Source organism: Centroberyx gerrardi, chromosome 4 (genome assembly GCF_048128805.1).
Source record: "Centroberyx gerrardi isolate f3 chromosome 4, fCenGer3.hap1.cur.20231027, whole genome shotgun sequence".
NCBI lineage: Eukaryota > Metazoa > Chordata > Actinopteri > Beryciformes > Berycidae > Centroberyx > Centroberyx gerrardi.
This window is the reverse complement of record NC_136000.1, coordinates 21,044,820-21,061,452: the sequence shown is the minus strand read 5'-3', so window position 1 is coordinate 21,061,452 and position 16,633 is coordinate 21,044,820. Positions and strand designations below refer to the sequence as shown.

The window sequence follows — 16,633 nt, the reverse complement described above, 5'->3', positions numbered from 1 at the left end:
CGGGAAGAAAAGAAGACAAAAGGGGAAAGAGAGAAGAAAGAGAGAGAGAGAGAGAGAACAAACAAACTGATGAACAATGGGGTTCACGGGAGAGAGACGCGGCTACAGATAGACAGAGCGAGGCGGAGGCGAAAGGGAGGAGGAGGAAGAGAAACGGAGAGGTGAGGATGAGAGCTGCAGGAACAGTCAGGTCAGGACTATGTAATGTGTGAGCTCCCATAAAGCATGCATGTCTCAGCGAAACCAATGAGGATGCATAACGAAGTAGCCATTCAATCTACAACTGGCAATTATAGCAATTAGTGGAGCTGAGCGAAGGCATTAATCATACTCTACGCTTTTGTAAAAGTTTGATTCATTTGTGATCATAAGGAGCTCAGTAGTGTGAGGATAAAAAGATCAGCATTACATCTATAAACCTTAAGTGAAACTAAAGTAGAAGACTTTTATATATAAACGGTGTAATCTGGAAAGATGTGGCGTGGCGTCTGTGTGGTTTGGTGCCCAAGTGGGTCTGGCCAGCCAGAAGCAGGACAGATGGTGGAGCAATGAGAGAGCTCGGAGCTCCGAGGTGAAGTTGCCCTTGAAGACTGATAAAGGATCAGTGTCCCTCCCCCCTTTGCCAAACCTAACCATTAGTGGAGTTACTGCAGAACTGATCAGCATTGAAGGGCAACTTGAACCTTGGCAAAACTCAGAAGATGGAGGCTGTCTTCTGTGCTGTGGTAACACAGTCATCTTTGAACTCAGTCTGCCTGGAGCAAAGAGATAACTTTTGATCAACACGTTGCTACACTTGAGTTCACTTCTACACTTCAGCTAATTGTAAAAGTTGGCCGAAGATATCAAACATGGCAGGAGACTGCATCGCCATTGCGCCACTCTTTGAGGTGAAAAAAGCTCAACTCATCCTTGTCCCTATCTTCATGATTTCACCACAATAAAGTCAAAACTGTGATAAGCTACAATAAAGTCATAAATACTGCCACGACTTGATGCAGTATGCTGGATAAAACAAGTGGATATGCTAAATAAAATAAGCTTATTTCTCCCTATCTGCTACTAAATACACTTAGAGTATGTGTGTGTGTGTGTGTGTGTACGTACAGTATGCATGCAAATGATCTTCAGCAAAACACACACATTTTTTTCTATGGGGCCGTAATGGTCCCAGTGCTGCAGGGGGAGTAGTAAGGACACCAAACATGAGAAATGGAGCAAATAAAGAGCCAATGTTCTTTTTGTTAATAGTGCCCACACAGCACATCTCTGGGAACTATCTGTCACTAAAAGTACTGTTTCTAAATACTTGGCAGAACAGCCATTTGTAGGATAGAGTCCAGTGGGCCAACAAATGAACAGCGACAACATCAGTAAAAACAGACAGGGGTGCAATACAGATGCACACAACACACACCGACTGGACTAGTACTTCAATAAGTACCGTTATCAGTACTTAGTGAAAAGCTGTTGGATAATGATTCTATCAAAATCTCTTTTATGGCTGGTTTGCTTTCAAAGGCCTCAATTCCAACTGTTGGCCTGATAATAAACATGCACTGCCAGCCTGAAAACTGCCTGGAGTAGTCTAGAGACGGGGCAAGGGTTTCATCTGAGCGGGAATGTGTGTGTGTGTGCGTGCGCGTGCTTGCATGCGCATGTGTGAATGTGCCACAGTCGGTTTTGACTCCTCCATTATCCAGCTGGATAATGGCTGCAGCCAACTTCTCCCTAATGTTCCCTCGTTCTTTCTTATGCATAAAGAATTCCACATTTACTCACTTCACTTCCAATGAAATCAGTACATTCTGAATAATGTCAGGATACTCATGAAACTTAATGATCTTGCTCGTCATAAAAACAGTGCAATCCCACTGTCCTCTAACTGAATGGCTCTTGCTGTCTTCCCCAGTCCCATCTCCTCTCTCCTCTACTTCCTTCCAACTCCCCTACATTTTTCCACCCCTCCATTGTCTCCCTAAGCTCTCCCAGGTATGCTGCTGTTATTGGTGATTAGGGGACATAATGACCAGACTTGATGAAGTCCTTTGTTTGCAACCCATTGGTATGCAAAGCCTGTCTATTCTTAATTACTGCCAGTGGCTTTGTTCACAGGCCCTGTGGTCAGGTAGCACCAAAGGTGCGTTAGGAGGCCATAGGAAAGGAAGGGGTGGGGTACAAACCCAGGATTTAGATTAACAATGCCTTTAATTATATGTTAGCATACAATGGCCTGTTTCAAGGTTGGTATTACAGTCTTTGATTATACAGGAAAGACATACATTCATTTAGAATCTTAAGATAATGTTACTTTTGACCTATGCAGTAGTTCACAGCTACTAGCTAATTAACCTTGGCACTGTGACTGGCACTAACTTTTTGACAAAAACTCTGTTAGCTCTAATGGAAGGGAGATATAGCAACGTACACATGGGAAACATTGAATTATTTATCAGTTGTAATATTCTCAATATGTTCTATTGTTGTAATTGCTCTGTATTTCTTCTATTCTCATCTACATCTTTCTCTCTGCTGCTGCAACGACCCACAGGGATCATTAAAATTTCATCTTATCAAATCAATTCTAATTTTGCTGTTAAGTCATCTACCCTTCCCTCAACCAGTCAATTAGCGCTACATTATAAAATAATCAGAAATAAGGAGTAGACTCACTGAGGCACAGCTATGATAACAGACTGTTAAATGTCATGACTGCTGTCATGACTGCAGATACTGAGATTGTTCACAAGCTGACACAAACCTCGATTTCTAAGCATCAGTGAGAGTGATATTGCATATAACCCACAGAATAGAGATAGCTCACACTTGCAACATATCCAAAGACTATAGTAACAAGCTGTCTGACAGCAAAGTATCAGTTCTCTAACCTGACAGATTGAGTCAGCCATGAATGGGAGATGGGTTTAAACACAGAGACAGCGAGAGAAAGAGACACACACACACACACAGACACTAAGAGAGAGGGATGCGGATGGGATGAAATTTGGTACGTGAAAAGCTGATCTCACACTCATCCTGATAACAGCCTCTACAGTTTACAGTCATAGCAGTTGTCGTAATTAAAACAGCATACTCCTTCCTAGTAAAAATGCTGCATTTCTTTTAATCTTACAATTCCAATAGTTTTTTTTTCTTTTTGATCAGCAGGTGGAGCTGTTGTCAAGAGGATGGCGAGTGAGATGCACACAAACAGAGCAATGATTCACAAGGAGGAACATGCTAAGAGGAGAAGGGGAGGAGGAGGAGGATGTCTATTTCTCTTTTCTTCTTTTTCTGTTCATTGTCCAGACTGTGTGTTGAGGGAAAAGAGGATGCAGCCCCAGTGGGACAGAATAGGTTTAGGGACTCTGTATCAAATCCTGCGGCTCATGAGGAGAGAGAAGAAGGAATTGGACTAGGAGGTGTTAATCACGTCTTCGAGTTCAAAGGTGAAAGGCTGGACAGTGATTACGATTTGACCTGTTGGGCGACCTGTTCGCTCTGACGTCATTTGTCAGGAACAGTGTCTTCGGCGACAGGTTCTGTATCTACTGTTGTCTCTTCGGAGAGGGCGAGGGGCAGCGAAACGGGCCACAAGAAAAGCAGGGGGAGGGGGTCTTATTGCACAGGCATACAGAGAGAAAGACAGAGAGCGAGAGAGAGAGAGAGAGAGAGAGAGAGATTGTCAGGTGTGGTGTGGCTGCGCAGTGCATTGTGGGAGTGCGTTGTGGTGCACCGGTGTTGCCATGGTGACAAGCTGTGCTGCTGATCAGTCTTGGAAGTAGAAGTTGCCCCAAAGCACAGATCAAGAATCAGCTCGCCCCTACCTCTACTCTAAATCTCCACCGCCAGGGCAACAAAACAAACATCTGAACCTGGAGCCGGTGCTTGAGAGCAACTCCTACCCTTCTTGGCAGCGAAGGCGCATGCAGAGGAAGCCGTTTCAGGGAGCGGAGAGGGCTCGGGGATTTCAAGCACGGGTAAGGAGAGGGAGGATTTAGCTCAGCTTCAGCAGTGAAAGAGGTGTTTGGAGGGGGGGGGGGTCGGGGGTGGATGAGCGGTGAGGGGCAAGGGTGAGAGGTTTTTGGAAAATATGGAGGTGGTGGTGGTGTGGGAGCAGGGGAGAAGGGGAGGGGGGGGGTCTTACTCACCAGATAGCTGCTGGACCCCAGGCTGGTCATGTGTGCTTAACAACTGGCTCTGAATCGTCTCCACCACTCGCTTGAAGCGCCGGCTGGGTCCTATACGCAAACACAGACGTGTGCGAAAAAACACACACAAACGACAGAGAAAAATCAGCGTGATTAGTGGCATCAGGGAGGACGGAGGACGGCAGCTGAGTACGCAGAGAAGATGTACATGGGAGAATCAAGAGGAGAAGAAGAGCAGAAGCGAGGAGAGGGGAGGACAGGGAAGGGAGGACAGAAAAGTGACAGAGGAGAGGGAATGGAGAGAAGGCGGGAGATGATAAATGGAGGCCAGAGAGGAATGCTACTGTGGGCTCCTGCTGAGCACCTGGTGTGTATATGGTCAGTGATATCAAAAAAACAGCAGGCTCCAAACATCCTGCTATTATACCCCATTCAGCTCCAATGTGTGAAAGAGAGAGAGAGAGAGAGAGAGAGAGACAGAGAGAGAGAGAGAGACAGAGAGAGAGCATGCATGTGTGCATGTGTGCGTTCATGTGTTTGCATGTTTGCATAATGTGTGATTCTGACTGTGTGTATGTGTCCTCACCTGAGAGCAGGGTGAAGGTAACAGAGTAGATGCCATTTTCCTTGGTGGCGGCTGTGCTCTCTGTGTAGGTGATGTCCACCTGGAATTTGACCGGCTTCTGGAAGACAGTAGGGCCGGCTGTGGACTTGTACTCTGCCCGGAAACTGGTCTGAGAGATCACGCTGTGGCTGAGGCTGGGGATCTGGGAGGAAAAAAACAAAGAGAAATGAAGGAGTCAGTAAAGGTGAAAGGGACGAAGAGACAGCGATAGGGATAAAAATAGATAGTAAAAAGAGGTGCGTAAGGGGATTAAACATAGGGAGCGTTGATGTTTAATTTTTCTCCCACACCTTGCAAATGACAAGGTGAATAAACCCTCATTAAAATACCCTCCATACCACGGAGCACAGACGAAACTCTAAGGAGATTAATGCCTCAGGGAGTAGCCATGCGTGCCAGGGAGACTTAAGCTAATGTAATCTTGAGTCATCCAACAACATCCCACTCTCCCACCCCAAAATGAATTTGTATGCCCAATGAACAGGTGAGCTCTGCAATTGTCACGTTTCGCGAAAGTGCTGGAGAGGGTTTGACATTCCATTAATGTGAGTGTGCTGAGAGGTATAATTCCACTGATTCAGGTGCCAATCTCCTGTCTGGAATACCAGCTAGTATAACCTAGAGGAGAAAATAGCTACCTCCAGGGATGGGGAAACAGATTTGACATTGACCTGCAGTGGCAGAGTTTGCATTTACTTAGACTTTGTTAAATCTAACTGGGGTGAGGATAGGTTCTGTTCAATTATGTACGCTGAATATCAACTACCACTGTTGAATGTCTGTTGCTACAGATGCTGCAGCGCTCAGCGAGAAACCCTGATGTTGCCTGCACCCCTGTACACGTTTGTACATCCACAGTATTATAAAACACACACACACACACACACACACACATAAACCAATACAATCTATTTCTCTCTCTATTTCTTGCTCTACACACCTAAGCATACACACTTGCACAAACATACACATACGCACATGCTCAATACAAGGTATTCAGGGCAAAGCATCTATATGCTAATGATCAGTGCTCTGTGTTGATTTTCTATTGACCTCAAGTGAGAGCTGCAGTCAGAGGGAAAATAGAAGAGCTGAACACAAGCAGTTTATTGAATGGCTACATAAATCAGAAGCATGTTAGCAAACACTCAGAGAGAGCTTGCCTCGCGGCAAAGCCAATCTCCACTTCTGTATTAGGCAAAGTCCTGCATCAGGCAGCAGGTACAAGGGCAATACTGCTGCATACGCACATAACCAGATATCGAGAGAACAGTAGGGACACAGGGGACGGGGGACACATGCGGATGAGGGGCAGGGGGGAGTAGAGGAGGGGAAAAAGAAAGGAATTAAGTGTGAAAGTGGAGGTGTACGTACGGAGAGAAAGGCATGAACGATGTCTGCCTTGATGGAGCTGAGAGGCTTGTCTTTGATGACAATGAAGATCTGCTCCTCTTTTTCCAGGTTGATGAAGTTACCAAACCAGGATTTTTTGGCAAGTCTGTGGGGAGAGACAGGAAAAACATGGATGGTCAACTATACGTTTACATTGTTTACTCATCCATCCAGCCATCCATCCATCCCTCTATCCATTCGTCCATTTCTCTCTTCTTCCAGGTGTGATTTATAGTGCATTAGCAGATGGAGGCAAACTTTGCCGCTATGCAGAAAGATGTAACGTGGGTGAAATGCAGAGAGAGAGAGAGAGAGAGAGAGAGAGAGGAGCGAGAGAAGAAGACAGAGAGAGATGGAAAACTGCTCTTGGGAAATGGAAAAGAGCAAATGGACGATGGCCCGAGGGAAATGAGCCAAAACTGTGGAGGGGAGAAAAGTTTCCTGACATTTCACCTTCTGTGCCACCGGGTGTTGTTAAGTGTGTTTATACATGTGTGTGTGTGTGTGTGTGTGAGAGAGAGAGCGAGAGAGCGAGAGAGCGAGAGAGTGGGGGAGAGAGAGAGAGAGAGAGAGAGAGAGAGAGAGAGAGATAATTGAGCTTCTCTGTGAACAGAACTGTACGTCCAGAAGGGGCAGAGAAAGATGAATTCACTACTGGCCCCGGCCCAGGTGTACCTGCACCCACTAACAAGCCATATGGCCTTCTGTTTAGATTCCTGGCATATTAATATTTCATTTAATATTCTTAAAATTCTGGATAATTTTCCAAGACCGCAAAACTTCAGGAAAGAAACGACCCTGAAATAAGCTCTTTCCCTGGCTTTCCCCATTGAAAATACAGACTTACATAGTTCTATCTGTCAACTTGCAACCAGTTGATGTCTGCTGAGACATTCAGGCCATTGTTCTGTAGCAAGAAGCTGGTTATGGCTGGTGTGTGACTGTACGCCTGTGCTCCAAGCCCATCTGCATCTAACAGGGGGCCTTTTCCATCCAACTCCCCAACCCTTCCCAGCCAGGATGTCCTTCCCAGCCAGGTGGACATGGCCAAGTCAGCCAGTCAGCCAACCAACCGCACAGGCATATCTAGGCCAGCCGTGAGCTATCAGGCCCCTGGGAGCTCTGCAACATCATCCAGCCTACCTTCCCTTCCGCGTAACTAGCCTATACTGATTCTTGCTACAGCCTTGTTTCTCCAAACCACACCAGACCCGAGGTTGCTTGAACTCACCAGGCTGGAACTAACATAATCAAACATTCATGGGCGCGATGCTTTCCAAAATATCACGCGATCACGAGTGTGCCTGTTTGACCGACTGACTGACTAGATAGGGACATGAGAAGTTCTGCACTTGGAGAGAGACAGTAGATCCATTTGATACTTAGAGAAGAGAAGAGATAGAGAAGTAGGTTAAGAAAGTACAGTATCCACTCACTCTGGGGAAGACTCTGGTGTGAGGCTGGACATCTCCTCTTGTGTGGGAACTGTGAAGAACCAGGGTCAAAGGTCAGACACAGGTCAAAGACTCAGAGAATGAGCAGAAACACACGGGTGGGTATGATATGTATTTTTTGGGGGAGGTGAAAAGAACAGATACTACTCAGTACATTTTACATGACATGCCAGACTATCAGTTGTTTATCAAAAATAGTGTATGGCGACAGCAATGTGAGAATCCTGTTTCTTGTTGCAGTACCTTGGAGTTTCCTGCGGTGGAAGCGTGGCGAGCCCAGGAAGCTGTTCTTGATGGAGTTGAGGCGCGTCCTCCAGGGCATGCCTCCGATGGAGGGGCTGGGGGGCGGCGTGGGGGTGGGGGTCCCGGCCGGGCTCTCCTTGGGCGTGTGCACCGGGGTGCCCTTGGGGGTGGGGAGGGGGCTGCCTCGAGGGGAGGGGTGAGGGGTAACCTGTATGAGGGGGATAGATTTGGGCGGGTGGTCAGTGACCGAAGAAGGCGCTACGGGGTGGAAGTGGTGCAGCCGGATGGGCGACAGGGGCACCGCCGGGCTGAAGGGCACAGAGAGCTGGGGGTTGGCGGCGAAGTGGTGGCGCCGTACCTGGGGGCTGCACGGGAGGGGCGCACTGAGGGCGGAGGACGGGGAAGACGGGGAGGACGGGGAGGTGGGGGGCACAGAGGCAGAGGGCGGCTGCGAGGGGAGCTGGCAGGGAGCGGACGGCTCCGATTTGGCCATGGCTGAGGGATCCGGGCTGCTGTCGGGGAGCGGGTTGGAGCGCGTGGCCTGCAGGGGCTTGGGGGCGACTTTGGGCTTGGCGGGGAGAGTCTGGGTCTTGTTGAGAGCTGCCGGGAGAGGCTCACTGTTGGGAGTGAGCGAGTTGGGGGTGGAGATACGGGGGCCTGTGCGGTTGGGAAGGGGCTCGGGGGACGGACAGGGGCTGGTGTTAGGGGACTGTATAATGTCCGGGGACTGAGGCGGTATGCAGAACTTTCTGACAGGCTGGAGTTAGGGGACGCAGTATGAGGACAACACAGCACAATACAGCCAACAGCCAAAGAAGGTGGAGGAGGGAATGAAAACAAAGACAAGCACATGGGGACGGGGACACACGCACACACACACACACACACACACACACACACACACATATGCACCCACACACACACACACAAGTAGAGCGAGACAAGTGTGTGGCAGAACAAAAAACCACAAAGCCAGAAGTAGAGGCAGCCAAGGAACACAGAGGCAGGTGAGAAGCGTACACACACACACAGGAGAGAAGGAGGCATTGAAAAAAAGAAAGAAAACAAAACAAAAGAAGAAAAAAAGCATGCAGTTAGACCACTTGGTGAGTCAAGTCAAAAGACAACATGACAAAAGTTAGATGAGAACCAAAAAAAGGACAGCAAGCATTGCACACAGTTAAAAAAAAAACAGTTAACAAAAATGACATAAAATGATGGACTCCACTAAAACATAAAAGGTTATGCTAGCAGAGAACAAAGCAGGCAGCCACAGATAGGCAGGTGTGAGAGACATTAGGCCAGCTGTGAAGACGGGGGGGTCAGGACATCTCACTGACAAGAGGGACAATGTTATGGTATCTCTGCTGCGAAATGTCCTGTGTGTATGGGGGCCCTGCTAGCCTGATGATGTGATAAAGCCAGAGAGACAACAGTAATGTGTTTTGTTTGTAATAGTAAAATTGCAGTCCCAACGTTAAACTGACAAAATATTTCCCCAACAACCTTCCCTTTGGATGGTCATTTTAGAAGATCGAAAATAGAAATTTTGAATTTATAATAGCAACAGTGTGAGAGGACATCCCACTTCAATTTTCATTATTGGTCATTTTTGATGTGCCTGCACCTGATAAAACTGGATGTACTTTCTACCGTCTTTTCATTTTGGAAGATCACCCACACTATTCAAGACCTCCTTGGAAGCACCTCCCCTTCCACCAAACACAAATCTGAGCGAATAACTCCACATGGAATCACTTGGTGAGAGCACAATCCAGGCTTTGGGTAGGTTTGAGAAATCAATTTCCCTTTCAGATCAGGCTGAGAGAACCTGTGTGGCGTGAGGAGCTCGTCTTAGGATCCCGGCTAATCTCGAGCCTTCTCAAATTAGTCAGCTGGAAAAGTTTACTACAAGCTCCCCTGCTCTAAGCAGGAAAAGTGGGATTTTCTGAAGCATTCCCTGAGCTGGATTTCCACGGAGCTCAGGCCACAGAAAAGAGAGAAAGGGATAATAAGCGGAGAGGATAGAGAGAAGGGGCTTTGAGAGAGGAGAAAGTTTGCTGTGGTGATGTTATGTCCTCTGTGTGTGCCCATCAGTATGTTTTGCTTGGGGCTAAAAGAACTATCCAAACTATACAGACACAATAACGCCTCATGCAAAGCATAATCTAACACCGGATATGAACAGCAAGCCGGCTTATCATAGTGGATCCTGGAAATACAAAGATAAATCTGAACTCCGGATTAAAACTTAAGGGGCTGATAAAGATCCTATATCTCAGACTAATAATACAGTGGAACAGCAGAACAATATTGCATTTGCAGAGAGCGATACAGTGATATTGCTTTCGCTGTGCGCTCATGGTGTATTTGTCGTGCTTTGTTAAAGGTCAGCAGCCCCCACAATACAGCCGTAGTGATTGCATTTATTTTCTCTTGATGACATAAACTGAAACACCAATAAGGTGGGGTCAGCAGCAGTCGGATGGGTGTCCTGTGTTATTCCTGGAGGTAAAACACTAGGGTCCTGAGAAGTGGGTCAAGAGGATAAGAGTGTGTTTGAGTGTGTGTGTGTGTGTGTGGGAGGGGGGGGGTACGGAGTGCCATGACTTACCCGTGGGCTGCTGAGGGGGCTGGTAGAGAGACCAGAGGAGGCTCCACTAATAGACCGCGACCTGTGGCACATGCACACACCCATGCACACACACACACACACACACACACACACACACACACACACATAGAGGCAGAAGTAGCTTGTGAGATCAACATACATATGCTTTACATGTTTCAGTGAACACAGGTAGAGGTGAGAAGTGGGAGGTTACACGTTAAGCATGATTAGAAAGCGCTACAGCATATGGCAGCATCACACCAAGCACATGGGTTACTATCAAGTCCCCTGCAAACACAACACCTACTCACACAAAGAAAGGTCAGAAGACTAGGATACACAGCAACAGCGCTGACTGGACAGCAGACATTGACTTCAACCAATTAGGACTCAAACTCTTCGGTTTCAAATATGTTGATTTGACTGCAGATTCGCCTGGAAATCTATACGCTACTTTCCCCAGATTAGCATTCAAATTAGCATTCAGTCTGTCTATAGTTCGCTAATGAATGAAACATGTTGACTTTTTAGGCCTTTTCACTGGATCAGTGGCAAATATCTTGAGGGGGGAAATGAAGTGGGACATTTGGCTGAGCGCCATTTGTCATGTTTTTCTTTTCCCACAGACGGCGTCAATAACCCCTACGAGCAGAGCCGTGCTCAGAAATGAACAATCACAGGACAATCTGTCTCCATCAAGCGCGCACGCACACATGCACACACGCACGCACACACACACACACACACACACACACACAAACAAACACAAACACAGCGCCTGTCAACACTCGGAAACACCAGCTGCTCACTTACTGTCACAACACTGTTCCTCTTTGTCATTCAATCTAATATCACCCCCTCCCTCTCTCCTGCTCTTTCTCTCTCCGTTTCACCGTCGATGCGTTTGTTAACATATGGCCGAGCCTACAGAACTATTGCCTTTCTATAAACAGATATAGAAAGATGGGGACTACCATACAGACAGAGGGCCAAGTGCAAAGGCCTTGTTTAGTGTTTTCGACTTACTCTGTTGAAGAGGAGGACCTCAACCCCAATCAGTGTGACCTCGGCACAAATGGGAGGGAGTGGAGGAATGAAGGAGGGTAGGGAGGGATGGAGGAATGAAGGAGGGTAGGGAGGGATGGAGGAATGAAGGAGGGTAGGGAGGGATGAGGGAATGAGGGAGGGATGGAGGAATGGAGACTGATGCTCAATCCGGATGCCGGAGCAGTCCCACAGGACCACATCGCTCCACCGAGAAACATCCATACATGGACACAGCATCGCTCCAAATACACCAGTTACAGCTATCCGCCATAGATACGATGGTGCTACTGTCAAAACAATGAGCCTGGGTCAGAGCCTGTATGTATAAAGCTTCTAATAGCGGAAACACTGATCTGGGCTCAGTCATCTGTCTCCCCCCCCCCTGACCCTTTCATTCACAATGACCTAAAAGAAGAAGCTACACTAGAGCTGCTATCCTACTCTACACACACACAGACCGCTGTCGACTAAAATAGAAGAGAAGTGAAGCAGCCCTAACAGCTATCATGAGAGGGAGAGAAAAAAATAGAAACACCCACTCTTTTGCTATTTCTGTATTTCACTCACTGTCTCTGGGTGTATGCGCGTGTATTTATTGCGCACACACTCATGTACACGAGTAGGCGTTGTTGAGACCTTGCTGGCTAGGATTCCTTCTTTCAGAGAGCAGCTGACCAGACAGTTGCTATCATTTACATCTCAGTCCTACGGTCCGCTGAGAGGTGCCCACAGTTGCTCACTGCAGCGCCTGTGCATACATAGCCAATTGCACTTCATCTGAACATGGCCAAAACACAGTGTCCTCGGGCCATTACGAGCATATTGTTACAGGCACTCTGCATCTGTTAGTGTTGGACCAGGAGTTCTATAAAGCTAATGTTACAGATGGTTATGCTGTACAGTAATGGGCTGTCAGAGGCTCAGCTCCGCTTCGGAGGAACGATGAATTATTGTTGACGAGTGTTTTATTTATAGTGAACAGCACACACAACTAGCCAATCATTTGTCATCTATCAAATGGAAACAAAGAGGCCACGTTAGGAAACCGAGGAGGGGAGGAGAAACTGGAGCCAGCTAGCCTTTGTGTGTGTGTGTGTGTGTGTGTGTGTGTGTGCTGGTGCCTGTGCACATTTGCTTGAATGTGCAGTGGCAAGTGCATGTGTTTGTGTGTGTGTGTTGTCTGTGTTTGTCTAGTCTGCTTTAATCTATGTGTACTTGTACATGTGCATGTGCGTGTGTGTGTGTGTGTGTGTGTGTGTGTGTGTGTGTGTGTGTGTGTGTGTGTGTGTGTGCGTGTGTGTGCTAACCATTCTAGTCTTTCTATTATCCATTAGTCCTTGAGCTAACTTTTCCCATAAGCCTATTTTGGAATGGGCCCCATGTCCTCAGTGTGTGACCAATGGCTGTGTCTGAGGCCCATCCAAGGCACCCGTGGGGGTCTAATACTGGGCCGTGGGGGATGGAACAAGTACAAGACGTTTTGGGATGAGGGCATGGACTAACATAAAACGAAACAGAAACCAAATGAAATGGATGGTGCCTGGAGTCAACACTAGCCAAAGCCAAAACACAATGCCGCTCTTTGATAGCGTGATTTAAGGGAAGTAGAGAAAGTTAAATATTTCCCTTCCCCCTCCTCCTCTCCACTGACTCTGTCCTGCCAATCGAGTTACTCTACGCGGAGAAGATCTTCATATAAATCAACACGCAGTTTAAAATCATTTCCTTTCCTGAACTCCCTGAGGACTCTGTGCATTAATATTCACAGCTCAGCCGCTCAAATTCCTAAATGCATGAAGATCCCTACAGTTTCTGCTGTGGAGATCAATGTTAAAGGTGCTTTATTTGTGCTCATTTGAGCCTCTTAAATAAATCAGAGTCAATAATTAGCATCAAAGTCTGACTTATTAAGACCACTCCGACTCAAAACCCAACCCGTGGAAACAGCGTGAAGCAACTAGAGCAGAACTGTAAAAAGAAAATCAATTGATATTCTCTTCTTCGCACTGCAGCACTTTTCCATATTTCATTTACATATCATTAACCTCCCTTCATTTCTCCTGGCACGTTGTTAAGATTTAGAATTAAATCTGTGGTATTTTTTTTTTGCGCTTTGAGTTTAGCTTTAAATGTCTTTTCAGACACTTTTGGGTATAGGAAGAATGAAATAGGCATTCATGTGACGATGGCTCCATGTGTGTATCTGCATAACACAGCTACTGTGGCATTTATCCCAAATCTATTCAATTATACTTCACAGGAGCAGTCAAATCACCAGCCAACTGATGAAAATGCAGGCTGGGCGGTTGTTAGTGTTGTGGCCACCTCCGCAAGACGTGTGAGGCAAAATGCTGGATACGGATTGAGATTCAGGCAGTGGTGTTGTGTAATTTCAGATAAAGTCTTTTCCTCTCTCTTCCAACATTCGTGCTAGTGGAGACGTATCCTGTCAAAATACATGTTTCAAAGTCAGTTCTCTTTCTGACACCCTCTGATCTGAAGTTCTGTGAATCTTCTGTGCTGTCGACAAAAGTTTGCTGTCGGGGAGAGATAAGGTTAGGTTCAGAGAAAACTCAAATCTTTGGACATTATTCTCCTACGTATGTGCATTTCCAATGTGCATCTCCACTCTATACGCACACACACACACACACACACACACACATACACACAAGCACGCACATGATCAAACAAAGCTTACACAAGGACATGATAAAAGGCAAGAAAAGTTCAAAAACACAGAAAAAGTCCAGATTCACAGAGACGTTGTTACTAACATCTTTCTCCCCACTGACCCGCTAGAGAGCTATGGATTGCAGTGGGGAAAAAGATGTATGGCGTGCGAGAGATCTGATTTGATTTGGAGATGGAGGGCTGCAGTATAGAACTCCCCCACCTCCAATCCACCACCAGCTGATAGGAAGCCAGACAGAGAAAAACTAGCGGCATTTCCACATTAGCATAGCAATTCCAAACTAACAGAGGGGGGGGGGGGGGAATGGGCGTTCGGGACTGAAGGTCAGTCGCACACAAGGGACACCAAGAGAGGGAGAGGGGGAGAGAGAGACAGAGAGAGAGAGAGAGAGAAGCATGAAATGAAAGGGTAGGGGAGGAGCCCCTGAAAGAGATTGGGGTGGAGGGGTAAGAACAAACAAACACTGATTTAAAGTGGCACGGAGGAAAGATGCAGGGGAGCTTTTCGGCGACTGTGGCCGCTGATATATAGAGTTCAGAGACAAACCTCTTCCATATGCTACTGCCACGGAGCCAGATAGGCCCTCTTATTGAGATTTATATGAGAGGACATAAAGGTCCCATTTTAAATCTAAGTTCAAAGCATTCATTTCAGCACCCTTTATGTGGTACGCCATTCAATTGTGCGTGATATATGAACCGGTGTTGACTCTGTTTATGAAGCTATTATCAGTGCTCAATAAAGGCATTATAAATGGGCCTATTTTGTGATTCTGGGCTGGACTGAAACAGATGAGTCACAGTGGAGGGCAGGAGGAGGCAGCTTCTAAACCAACGCAACCTTTCAATAAAGAAGAGATAAGACTTGGATCGCCTGAAGGGATGAGGGAGCGGCGAAGAGGCGATGAAACACAAGGAGAAGATGAATCTTAAACTGAAATTCAGAGGCACAAGAGGACTGAAGGAATTAAGCAGGAGTGTTAAGAGGTGGGAGCTCTTGAAATGGATTTAAAGGCTTCTGAAGTGGCTTCCCCCAGTGAAATCTCGTCCAAGGAAGTGGAAAATAAATTCTTGAAATTTGCGTTGTTGGCAGACTACTAGGGTGAACAGTTATGAATAAATTTGACATTTGGATGAATATTCAACTTTATAACTATATAGCTTTATCAATATATATGCCCACTGCCTCTGCATTTATGTCATATACCTATGAAAGCTTTTCCCAGCACTCTGCCTATCATTAGGCAGATCAGGTTATCACCCCCTCAGATTCAATCTTCCCCGCTGTCACAAATGTCACTGGCTCTGAGCGGAAATGTGTGGTGTGATGATATATTGGTTTTTGAAATAAGATGAGGAAATAGATTTCAAATCAATCCACTGTGCCTTCTGGGGGGTGTGGTTTTGGCTTGACTCGGAGATTTTAAAATAGAGAAATGTTCTGCGCCAGAGAAAGTGGGGCACAGTGTGAGAGAAACTGATTATCAATGCACTCAGATTATGAAAAAAAAAAAAAAGATAATTGAGCTAACTCTGGAAAAGGGGAGTTGTAGATATTAAGACTCTGAAATGCAAATGTGCAATCTTCTTCAGTTTGAAAATTAAGATAATTAAGAGAGTTAAGAGTTAAGTTCAACTTTAGGAATTGCCATTCCAACTGTTGTGGCAAAACAGTGCAAGCATTAATCGCATGGGATGAAGCGTTCGAACGAAAAGCACCGCTGCATCTTTTCCCCTGCCATGACACCTCGCCGCATGGTGGCGAGAGAGGGAGCGGGGGTGGGGGGGGGGGGTGGGGGGGGGTGAGTGGGAAGTGAATACCTTTCTTCTTTGCTGCATTTTGCATTGGCGTCAGGAATATCCAAGCTTTTACTGTACACTGATTTACTACAGTGAGACAGGAGACAAAGCAAGCACAGAGTCAGTCTCTGTGTGTTTATGTCTGTCCACACTGTAGCCTGCTGAGACCGGAGCCAGGCCCACTGTCTGACCTGCTGGAAGACCACTGGGCTGCGAGATCCTCAGCACACACACACACACGCGCACACACAAGCATGTGCACTCACACACACAAAGCTATGGCTGTCTCTATTTGCTCATTTGACAATTTTGCCGATCTCTTATTTCAAACCAGTGCTGTTCCACTTCTACATGAGCATGCGTACCTCTGTCCGTGCTGCGTCATGTCGATGGCCCTCCTGGCCGGTACAGGCGAGCCTCCGTCTGTGACACTGAGGACCTCCATGGACTTCCTCTCTGGTCTCCTCTTGCCGTGACGGTTCAACATGGGAGAGTCCACCCGCTTCCTGGGAGGGTCTGATGTGGGGAATGGGCAGACAGATGAATTCAGAATCACCCCAATAAACCTAGCGTTTTTTGTCTGTTTCTATGTGCTTAACTTCTGCCTGTGTTG

General features: G+C 46.7%; 1 protein-coding gene across 4 annotated transcripts in view; it reads right to left on the bottom strand.

Moving 5' to 3' along the window:
• Positions 1-16,633, bottom strand: part of brsk2a (BR serine/threonine kinase 2a) — a 158,702-nt gene that overhangs the window by 234 nt on the left and 141,835 nt on the right. For 2 of the 4 annotated variants that reach the window (XM_078282897.1, XM_078282898.1), the window contains exons 12-19: positions 16,386-16,536; positions 16,042-16,107; positions 10,480-10,540; positions 7,866-8,073; positions 7,605-7,653; positions 6,151-6,274; positions 4,738-4,918; positions 4,152-4,241 (exon numbers count right to left, since the gene is read on the bottom strand). In XM_078282897.1, coding sequence (XP_078139023.1) covers positions 4,152-4,241; positions 4,738-4,918; positions 6,151-6,274; positions 7,605-7,653; positions 7,866-8,073; positions 10,480-10,540; positions 16,042-16,107; positions 16,386-16,536 — 930 coding nt within the window. Of the gene's footprint in view, positions 1-4,151; positions 4,242-4,737; positions 4,919-6,150; positions 6,275-7,604; positions 7,654-7,865; positions 8,623-10,479; positions 10,541-16,041; positions 16,108-16,385; positions 16,537-16,633 lie in introns of all 4 variants that reach the window. The other 2 variants (XM_078282896.1, XM_071895139.2) reach the window with 2 other exon arrangements.